This window comes from Panthera leo, chromosome A2 (assembly GCF_018350215.1).
Source record: "Panthera leo isolate Ple1 chromosome A2, P.leo_Ple1_pat1.1, whole genome shotgun sequence".
Lineage (NCBI taxonomy): Eukaryota > Metazoa > Chordata > Mammalia > Carnivora > Felidae > Panthera > Panthera leo.
Window position 1 is genome coordinate 81,908,852 of NC_056680.1, and position 12,223 is coordinate 81,921,074.

General features: G+C 35.2%; 1 protein-coding gene across 1 annotated transcript in view; it reads right to left on the bottom strand.

The window, feature by feature from the left end:
• Window positions 1-12,223, bottom strand: part of MAGI2 (membrane associated guanylate kinase, WW and PDZ domain containing 2) — a 1,332,916-nt gene that overhangs the window by 458,210 nt on the left and 862,483 nt on the right. The window contains exon 6 of the mRNA XM_042916449.1: window positions 9,669-9,748. Coding sequence (XP_042772383.1) covers window positions 9,669-9,748 — 80 coding nt within the window. The remainder of the gene's footprint in view (window positions 1-9,668; window positions 9,749-12,223) is intronic.

Sequence of the window (12,223 nt, forward strand, 5' to 3'; positions counted from 1 at the left end):
AGTGTTTATATGAGGCTTTTGATTCAAGATTATGATTTCTGTTATTCAAATCTTTCTTCTTATTTTTTCTGTTTAATATATTGAGTAATAAGAGAGGTACATGAAGTAATACACTTAGTAAAGCTTTCAAATTTACTTTTCAGATTTGTAATTTTTTTTCTTCACACATAAGTTGAAGGTATGTTACCAAATGCATATGAATTTAGAATTGTTATATAACTTCCTCATTAGTGAAAGCTTCTATTTATATATATAATACTTATATATATATATATATATATATATATATATATATATATATATAAATTGTAATGCTTATATATAAATTTATATATAAATATTTTAAAATTAGGTAGGGAATATCAATCTACTTAATATTAAGGCTTAGTATCAGTACAGTATTCAAGTCATGATGGTTCTGTCTTGACAGATCAATGGAACCCAAAGGATTTATTGAAAACTTGCACACACAATTCAGTGGAGGAAAGATAGCCTTTTCACCAAATGGTGTTAGAGTAAGTGGATATCCATAGACAATAATAATAATAATAATAACAATAATAATTTAGAAACCTCAACCCAGCCCTTACACCTTACACAAAAATTATTTCAAAATAGATCACAGACTTAAAGGTAAAATGTTGAAGTATACAGTTTAGGAGAAAACATGAGAAAATCTTTAGCATCTAGAGCTTGGTGAAGAGTTTAGACTTGATACTGAAAGCATGTTTCACAAAAGGAAAAGCTGATAAATTAGGTAAATCAATAAAAATCGATAAATTTGTATTCATCAAAATTAAAAACATTTTCTCTGCAAAAGACCCTGTTAAGGGGATAAAAAAAAAATATATTGACTAAGAGGAGTACCTGGGTGGTTCACTTGAATTTGGCTCAGGTCATGATTCCAGGGTTGTGGGATCCAGCCCCACGTCGGGCTCCATGCTGAGTGTGGAGCCTGCCTGGCATTCTCTCTCTCTCTCTCTCCCTCTCTCTCTCTCTCTCTCTCTCTCTCTCTCTCTCTCTCTTTCTCTCCTCCTCCTCCTCCTCCTCCCCCCTCCCACTTGCATGTGTTCTCTCTCTTTAAACAAACAAATAATCAAACAAAAATTATTGATGGGGAGATAATGTTTGTAAACAACTTCTGATAAAGGGACATAATTATTACATTTACTATGTGTAAATAACTCTCAAAACTGAATTTGAAAAATAATTAATCTAATTAAAAATTGGGAAAAAGACATTATCACACATGCCACCAGAAAGGATACACCAATGACAAATAATCACATGAAAATATGTTCAATATCATTAGCCATTAGGGAAATACAAATTAAAACCAAAATGAAATATCATTACATATCTATCAAAATGACCAAAATAAAAATTAGTCCTAACACCAAATGCTGGCAAGGATATAGAGAAAACCGGTTCATTGCTCATGAGAAGTTAAAGGGTATAGCCACTCTAGAAAATAGTTTGGCTGTTTATTCTAAAACTAAAAATATTCTTTCCAAAAAACCTAACAACTGCATTCTTGAGATTTTTCCCAGAGAAGAGACCTCAGTTCATGCAAAAACCTGTGTACAAATGTTTGTAGCAGCTCTGTTCATATTAACCAAGAACTGGAATCAACCCAAATGTCCCTCAATGGGTATATGCTTAAACAAACATTGGTAAATAAAAAGTAGCAAACTATTGACCACATACTTGAATGGGTTTAAATGTAATTAAATGGAGTGGAAAAAGTCAATCTCAAAACTTTACACAATGTATGATTCTATTTATATAACATTTTTAAAAAGTTTATTGAATTATATTGAGAGAGAGAGAGAGAGAGAGAGAGAGAGAGAGAGAGAGAGGACAAGCAGGGAAGGGCAGAGATAGAAGGAGAGAGAGAATCTCAAGCAGGCTCAGCTCTGTCAGCACAGAGCCCAATGCAGGGCTCGAACTCACGAACCATGAGATCATGACCTGAGCCTAAACCAAGAGTCAGATGCTTAACTGAGCCAACCAAGTGCCCCTATATAACATTTTTGAAATAACAAAGAAGTTGACATGGAGAAAAGATTAGTGGTTGTTAAGGGTTAGAGATTGTGCAGTGGGAGGGAATGGGTATGGATATAAAGTGATAGCATGAGGGAGTCTTGTGGCTTGGAAGAGTTCTGAATCTTGATTATGGCCATAGTCACATGTAACTACACATGTGATATAAGTGCGTGAAAATACACACACATACACACACACAAGTACTTGCATAATTGGTGAAATCTGAATAAGTTCTGTGGATTGTACCAATGTCAACTTCCTGATTTTGATAAAGTATTATATTTATATAAAATGTTAACATTGGGCATCCTTGTTAGGGGTGTTTAGGACCTCCCTGTACATTCCTTTGTAACTTCCTGTGAATTTACAAATATTTCAAAATAAAAAGATTTTGAAAAGTTGTATTTACAATATTTTGAGGGGCGCCTGGGTGGCTCAGTTGGTTGGGCGGCCGACTTTGGCTCAGGTCATGATCTCACTCTGTGCTGGCAGCTCAGAGCCTGCAGCCTACTTCAGATTCTGTGTCTTCCTCTCTCTCTACCCCTCCCCTGCTCATGCTCTGTGTCTCTCTGTCTCTCAATAATAAATAAATGTTAAAGAAAAAAAAATAAAAAATAAATAAAAAATAAAAAAATATTTTGAAATTATTTTGCTACTGTACAGAACAAGCAGATTTGATGATGTCAATATTATTTTCAAACTTGTATGCTTTAAGCACTAAAGATAAGGCATAACTCATTCCTAAACATAAAAGTGACTTGAGCAATCAAGAACAGAGGACAGAATTTTATAATCCTTCCATAGGTACTACTTTATAGCCATGATAAAGATTGAAGGGAGAAGGGAGAAATACATAAATAATTAGTGCAAAAATGATAGTCAAAATATTTAACAACTTTTATGGTCTGGACACTAACCAATCAGAGTAGAGTAGGATCAATTAGAACAGATGTCAGCCATAAATGGCAGAATTTGGTATCGGCGTGAAGCAGTGGAATATCCAACTGATATGACTTATTTTGGCTTGATTTTATTATTTCCTCTGCAAAAGATTTATATTCCTAAAGTGTTGGATTTCTTATACTGGAAAGGGTACTATGTCATTGGATGAAGCATACCTCAAAGTGCTGCTATAAAATATCATGACTAATATGAATAATTATCAGTTAGCAAAATAAGAACTACTTGTATTAAGATATTTGAAATTTCCTCAATTTTTTTTTACAAAGCACCCTAAATATCAGTATAAAAACAAGTAACATTGAAATTAGTTTGCTCATAATATTTAAAGATAGGAGTTTAACATATAAATGACTTTTCAATTTTAAGTTTTTGTATCTGGATAGTTAATACATTTGGAGTCTGTTTTTCTGAACTTTTCCTAGTGGAAAAATTTCAAGGTGCTTTATAAACATAATCTTGGCAGGTTTATCAGATTAGGAAAACAAATATTCAAAGATGAAAATGATTTGGTCCTATTTATTCTTGCAAAATTAAGATTACTAATTATCAATACAAATTCAATGAGACAACAGGCCAAAGCCACTATTTAAAAAAGAAATAAACTATGCACTCTAGAACAGAATGTGAACTATGCAAATAAAAGTATGAGTTTCTAATCTGTGTGACAGTTAAGAAATTCACTTAAGAAATGACCTAAAACTACATACAGATGGCTAACAGACATGTGAAAACATGCTCAACATCACTTATCATCAGGGAAATATGAATCAAAATTACAACCAGATATCACCTCACACCTTCCAGAATGGCTAAAATTAACAACACAGGAAGCAACAGATGTTGGAGAGGATGCAGAGAAAGGGGAACCCTCTTACATTGTTGGTAGGAATGCAGACTGGTGTAGCCACTCTGGAAAACAGTATGGAGGTTCCACAAAAAGTTAAAAATAGAACTACCCTACAATACAGCAATTGCACTACTAGGTAGTTACTCAAAGGATTCAAAAATACCAAATGGAAGGGACACATACACCCCGATGTTTATAGCAGTATTATCAACAATAGCCAAATTATGGAAAGAGCCCAAATGTCCATTGACTGAAGAATGGATAAAGAACTGGTGTGTGTGTGTGTGTGTGTGTGTGTGTGTGTGTATATAATATGAATATATATAAATTTATTATATATAATGGAATATTATTCAGTCATAAAAAGTGAAATCTTGCCATTTGCAATGACATGGATAGTACTAGAGTATTATGCCAAGTGAAATAAGTCACTCAGAGAAAGACAAATACCATATGATTTCACTCACATGTGGTATTTAAGAAACAAAACAGATGAACATAGGAGGAAAAAAGAGAGAGGCAAACCAGAAGACAGACTCTTAACTATAGAGAATGAACTAAGGGTTTCTGGAGGGGAGGTGGGCAGGAGGATGGGTTAAGTGGATAATGGGTATTAAGGAGGTCACTTGTGATGAATATTGAGTGTTGTATGTAACTGATGAATCACTAAATTTTACACCCGGAACTAATATTACACTGTATGTTAACTGGAATTTAAATAAAAAACTTGAAAAAGAAAAAAAAAGAAATGACCTAAAACAAATTAATGTTTTCTATTATTTTAGGAGGCAACCTCCTTCTCCTGAATAAAAAATTCACTTAATAAATATTACAACACATAGCTTATGCTGTCTTCATTCATGAGCATTTTGGACACCATTTTTTAAAAGATAGATTAATATCTCAAAACTTTACTTAATGCCGATGGAAATGCAGTTCTCACGTAGGTAACCAGGTGAAGATTATGTGATTTTTGTTTTATAGTAACATGACAAAACTCCTTTATAATTCATAGACATAGAATATAAGAACTAAGCCACCCAGTTTGTACAGCTGTGATTACAACTGTGGGAGCATTTAAAGCCATTCTAACAGAATGGAGAGGGACAAGCTCCAATCTATTGATATTAGGCTGGAATTAGGTAGGTGGATAATTTTAGCTTACATGGGTTGTCTATTTCCATCTCTCCAGGACACTAGAGTAACTGAAGGCTCTTAAGGTAGACCAACTATTCTGAATTCTTCCCCTTGTCTTCTATGAGGCTAATTCATTGGCTCAGAACACACCAGAAGGAAAAGAAAGGAGCAGTTACTGGGAGCCTGTGGTTCCATAAACACTGTCCCTCTTATATGTGTAACTAAATCAGCATGAAACAGATATCCTTCCCATTTTACAGGTAAAAAAGCCTAGGCTCTCAGAAATTAAGCATGTTGCCCAAGAACCCACAGATTTGTGTTTGGAATAGAGCCTTCCTGGACACCAAATTTCACATGATTTCCTCTCCTGAATGTGATAGTTTAATTACATTTCAGCTTTAAGAAAAGAATAGCCCTATAAGATTTGAATCACTTTTGATATTTCCCCTAGTTCAGTGATTCATGGGGGATGTGTCACCACTGGGATGTCTGTGATTGGAAATGTCTCAGGAGAAACCCCTTGGTACTAATTCTGATGGCCAAGGACAAATATGATGATGTTTTATGTACACAGTTCACTGATCTTGCATCCTAATTATTTAATAGTTAACTGCTGTTTCTGTGGTCTTGTAAAAGACCATATTGGCTTGTTAAACAGCACCCTCCCAAATACTAATATTAGTATCCAGCAGTAGGTGGAGACTTTTTTCTGCTACGTAGACTGGTGCTAAAACTCTAAAAATGCAGAGTGATGACAAATGCACAGAATGGAGTGACTTCATTATTTTCAACTGTATTGTGAAAGACAGTATGCTTTCATGTTCAGTAGCAGCATTATTCAGTAGCAGCATTATCCTTCAAATAATAATCAAAACAATTGCTTTGGTGTCAATACAGTAAGTGATTGTACAGAGCAACCTATGTTTCCCTTTCCCCCTTGATAACAATAAGAAAACATTTCCTAGTTTTTTCGTTAGCCCAAGAACAATTTAAATCAGTTGATACCTCCCTTCCATCTTTCACTCAGCTTCTTCTTTTAATAGTTGACGAAGGAATTAACTTTACACACTGATGTAAACAAACCTAAAAATGCCAACGTGTACAGGTCACTATCTACGTCCACATGTACATATGTACATTTCTAATAGTATGCATGCATATACAACATCATGGGATTTAATTCTGAGAGAGTAAAATGTTAATTATAATAATAATAATAAAGAATTTATGGTATGCAACCCAGTAAGGTGTGAAATGTTCACTTTAAAAATTACTGCACTAAAACTTGCTTCTAGGTAGATGGAGTGAGAAGCTTATAACCCATGAGAACACATAGAAAATCTATACAAAATGCAAAAACTAAACATTTTAAAGAGAAACAACAGGTCTAAGATTCCAAAGAGGAGAAAAGTGGAGAGGCGAGGGAAGATTTTGCAGCTGATTTTGATTCTGGGCTGTGGGAAGGCTCTAGACTTGGTCTAGGTAGAAGGCCAAGGCTGGAGGTTAGGGAAACGAGCAGAACATGGAGGAGTCCTGAGGGACTGGAGTGACAAAATATATTCTCGAGAGATTTTAAACACACAACCCATTATCCCATGATAACATCTGTCAGATTAAGATGCTTCAAGGTCTAGGGGCAAAAAGCTAAGCAAAAACTCCTGAAATGCACCACAGATTTTTGGCAGTCTTGCAATACTAAGAAGAAAAAATATTTTTATTTTTACTTTTTTTAAGTTTATTTATTGATACTGAGAGAGGGAGGGCCCAACACAGAGCTCAAACTCAAGGCATGAGATCATGACCTGAGCCAAAATCAAGAGCTGACACTTGAGCTACCCAGGCACCCAACTGAGCTACCCAGATACCTGAAAAACATTATTTTTAAAATACTGGAATTCAAGGGGCATCTGGGTGACACAGTCAGTTGAATGTCCGACTTTGGCTCAGGTCATGATCTCACAGCTGGTGGGTTTAAGCCCCACATCGGGCTCTGTGCTGACAGCTAGGAGTCTGGAGCTGCTTCAGATTCTGTCTCCCTCTCTCTCTGCCCCTCCTCCGCTCATGCTCAGTCTCTCTCTCTCTCAAAATAAATAAACATTAAAAAATATTTAAAAAATTGGAATTTAAGATCTGCCAAGAGGAAAGCCCCACACGAACACACTAGGTCTGGGTTTGTCTTGTGGATCAAATTCAGTCCGCCCTTATTTTCTGAATGCTCCATAAATGAGGAACAATTTATATACTTTTAAATGGCTGCAAAACAAAACAACAAGAGAAACGAATTTTGAAACTCAAATTCTGAAACTATAGGAAACTCAAATTCTCTGTTCACGAGAAAAGCTTTATCAGAATACATCCATGCCCTTTATTTATATATTGATTTTGCCTTTTTGCACAATGAGTAGTTACCAGACTGGATGACCTGCAAAGCCTAAAATACAGGCTACCTGACCCTTTACAGAAAATGCTTGCTGACCTGCAATAGGCTGTTTGTTGAAAACCCTGGGCAAACATCCTAAGAACAGGAACAAACCAGAGATAAATTGAGTCTTACCAAAACTCAACCCAACCTCCTACTGGCCCAACTCCAGACTGGATTAAGGAATCAGCCTCCACTCTATCTCACTGGCATAAGAAGGATAAATCTTTGCTGGAGAAAGATATTAGCATCTTGAGCCTCTATAATTTTTTAGACACATTTTACACACATTTCACCATTCAGAAAATGACTTTGTTTGGTCTGAGTGGAACCGTGATACGTGTAAGAAGCCTGACTTCAGTGGTGAGCGCAACAAAAATGCATTAACATCCAACATTGAAACATGCAATTTTAACCCATGTTTAAAAAAAAAGAAAGAAAAAGAAAACAGAAGTAACAGTATTACCTAAAAGCACTTTTCTTGGCAAGAAAACTTAAAATATGTGTCTGGAAAATACAGTATTCTAACTAAGTAGATGTTAATTACCATTGTAAACCATTCCAATAATATATGGAATAAAACCAGAAATTATTCATCTTGTAGAGAATGAAAACAAATAGTAATTGACCAGTTATAAGTCATTGTGAACAACAAGACTGTATTCTAGGGCTTGGTTTTCAATGATATGTACTTTACAGACGCTGGCATCATATTTTAGGTATCTACCATCCTGAGAAGGCAGACAAGTGCAGATGTGGGAAAAACTGGTAACACTGGAATACTATAATTATGCAATGTCTTTATGTCTACATCTCTCCCAGAAGTTTTAAATTTCATTTTAATAGCTTTTTCTAATGAAAAGAATAACTCAAAGGAACGAGAGAGCTGAGAAGTTCAATATGTCATAGAAATGCAAATTGTTAAACTCATTTTAGTTAGGACATACTAAGGCTTTACATCTGTGGCAAAAGTAAATAGTAACTTCCATATATAACAGATCAGGCCATTTTAATTTATAACCTATCACAATTTGCAGCACATGCCTTACTGGTGTCAATGAAATATACAACCTAATGGTGCTCGAAAATCCAGGGCACATGATAATTTTATGTGATTCAACCACCTGCAGTGGCACTATCACACAGAAGGCACACAGATATAGCTATGACTATAAAATATAACATAGACAGTGATTAAAAACTGGATATTTATGCATCAAAATATGTACACACAAATTGTATACTGTAATTTTTAATTTAACTCAGTGTATAATTAGAAATGAACAATGCCAGCATAATATTACCTGAGAGTGGCAGAATTAACATTAAAAGGAAAGGACTTTTAGAATTAGAGAATTTTTAAAAGGTGGACTTTTTAAAAACTTTTTTGAAAGTTTAAATTCTCCTCATCACTTTCTCCACCTTTAAGAACTCCTCAATGATAGATGCATCTGAACAGGGCTCTGATAGCTTGATGAGATAAAGGCTTGATTGTGGTCAAATAATAAATCATCAGGAGAGTATGCTATTTATCATTTTAGCTAAACTTGAAGTGTTCTTTTAGCATTAAACTCGATATCTTTAAAAATTATAAGTATTATCTATAACAGACTTCATCTAAATAATTTACTAATTTCAAAACAAGGGTTACACTCATGTAATCCTCAAGATTGTTTAAAAGCATTCTTCACATACATGAGAACAGTCAATTTCTAAGCAAGTTAATATTATTACATTGCAAACTAGAAAATACTAAGGATAACCCAGGACATTCATGCAATTGGCTATTTTATTTAAATGTTTGATTAAAAGAAAGTAGCCATGTGTATGTATAGATCGTAATAACTAGCAGAATAACTAGCCTCTGAACACAAAAATCCATATCATTTATAGTTCCACAATAGTGTTTCTCTATACATCATGTTTGATTCCAGTGAAAAGATCAGAGTCCTCAGAGAGACATACTGCAAACAAAAAGTCCTTAGAAGGTGGTGGAAAGTCAGGCCAGGAGTCAAAGAGAACCAACAGAGATGACAGAGATGTGATATCCGGCACAGTCTCCTCAGAGAGAAAAAGGAAAACCACATGGCACTGTTGAAATGCCGCGTCAATTCTCTCTCCTATCTGAGCATTAAATATTACATCTTTAAAATTGGTTCAACTAGATTATTGCTTCTTTAGATGAGACCCTCCTTTAAGAAACACAAACATTCTCAAAGTGCAACGCCGAAACATCATAAAAACTTAATAACCTACCATTTTCTTTGCACTCTTCTGGAGGTTTAGCCTTTTTCGCAAGTCGTGGATCCAGCCATGATGTTGTCTTTGTGTTATGGCTGAAAAGAAAAGAGATCACTCTGAACAGACACATACTGAAAGGAATCAAGTTTATTCCTTAAAAAAAAGGTGGGGGTGTTAGTCCAACAAAATTGCAATCGATACACTTAATTTGCTTACTGGTTCTAAGTAGCCCTGAAGGAGGTGTAAGAGTAATTGTGCAAGGCAGCTGTAAATTTGGCAACCTCAGCTCCCTGTCCTCAAAGCAGCTATTTTTATTAAAATCAACTAGAATGTTGCCAAGTTAACCTCATTGAAAATGCAGAACTCATCCAGAGCAAAAGGAATTTATTACAAATACAGGATTCTCCAGTTGGAAGAGCACAGTTCGCAGGCTCTGATACTGTTTCCTCACTTTTGCAAAATAATTATTTTCATCCTAAACCTGCCCTTTTCATAAATAGTTGTTTTGTTACTCCTTAACTACCAAGCTGGCAGAGGCAGTATAAAAGTGATGAAAATTACAGCATGTTCTTGGGATGCCTACATTTTCTCAAAAAGTGATTAATAGCAATTGCATTAACCCATATTTAGCTGTCTTCCGTCTAAATACTTCCAACCCAGCTAGGAAGGTAGAGGATAAAAATGTCTGTATTCTAACATTTCTGGAATGGAATTTCTGGTAATTAATGGTCATTTTAATGACATTTTTGTTTTGAAAAAAGAAAGTTTTCTGGGAAGTCTTCTGTCAGAAATTTTAAAAACAGAGACGTTTTTAGAGCAATGTTTCTTAAAGAGGTCCTACAATCACCTGCATTGGAATCACCTGGTGATTAACAATACCTATTCTGCGTCTTCATAGAACTACCAAATCAGAATCTTATTGGCAAGCGCTCCAGGTGATTTTTATGCATATTAAAATTTGAGAACCCCTGAAAAGCTCAAAACTGCTCTTTGGAGCTAAAATCTTGACTGGGTACAGCTGTCTCAAGTGATCTCATCTACCAATGGATGGATTATCAAGGATGTGACATTTGTGAGGGCTTCAGAAAAAGAATGAACAAAGTCACAGGTGTGGAAAGTTTGAGGTTTATACAAGGAAGAGTCAAAGGGCCAAAAAATGTAACGTGAAAGAGAAAAGTAAAAAATCCTTTAGAAATAGAAATTAAAGCTGGATAATAGGAATATTTGAACACAACTGTAAGAAAGTCAGGTGATAACGATGAAAATCAAATAATAGCTTCACATATATTTTCTCTCTCTTCATTGAAATTTAACCATGTTTCTCATTGTGTCAGAGCCATAAGTGTTAGCTAGATAACCAGATGAACAAATCTCCACTTAAAGCAAAGGTCAGAAAATTCTCCCAAGCAGTTTACTTAATAGCAAACTTCTAGAGCCCAGGTGTCTATCTCATGAAGATAATTTCAAGGCAGGGAGGAAGAAAAGGAGGAGGCAAGCTGGGCAGTGGGGAAGCAAGTCCAAGGTGTTTCTGCATATAGTGGTTTTTTGGACAAACATCCTGTCTATGTACAGAGCCATCGTCTGATTTGAAAACTGAGACATTAAGATCCTTGGGTCATCAGGTCTCTGTTCTTGAAGAAGATTCCCTTTTATTTCTGACTTTCATGTGTAGTAAAGAGAAAATACTCTCCCTCACTTTCTTCACATTTAGGAACTCCACCATGATTGATGCCTCTAAGCAGGGCTCTAATAATTTGATCAGATAAAGGCTGTGAATTTGGTCAAATTATAAATCATCAGGAGAGTGTGCTAGCTTCTGTTTTCTCCCAGTTTGACCTTTGTAAAGTCTGACGGTGCTTTATTATAGAGTGTCAGAAGCAACTAAAGTATTGTAGACACTTTTATCTCATTCTGGTCCTCATTTATAGTCATGTCAATATCATCTAGTCTTTTCCTCTGAACTAAAGACACACATGGAAGGATATTATGATTACCCCAAATATGATAACGGACTGAGTTCAGTGTTTGCTGCTCCCATTTTGAAAAAGACAAATTCACTTTAAAAAATATTCTTATAGAGACGCCTTCAATTCAGTGTGTGTGTGTGTGTGTGTGTGTGTGTGTACGCACGCGCATGCATAATGTGTAAGGTTTGCTCATGTTTGTGTGTTTATGTGTTAGGGAGAAATATTGGGAAGTGGGCAAGGAAAATAAATTTCCCTTCTTTTTCCACACATTTGCTTCTTCGAAATCCTTCCTCCATTATGGATAAAAGTCATTTATTTCTAAGTGTGTAAGACAAATTCACGAAAGCAAACACGTCTATGGTGAAGTATTAAGGAGCCATTACTAAGCCATTACAGGAAGTCAAATTACCATTTCTATATCACACCACCATCGGTCTCAAATACTGGCTAATTTTGTAGAAAACTGTGAGTTTCCTAGCTTTCCTGAGTTTCTGCAAAGCATTTCATTACAGGATGATTTCTTCGAGGTTGAACTAGCATTAATGGTATATCACTTTAATACATTTTGGCAGATGGAGTCTCTTATAGTTAACGGCATTTTTA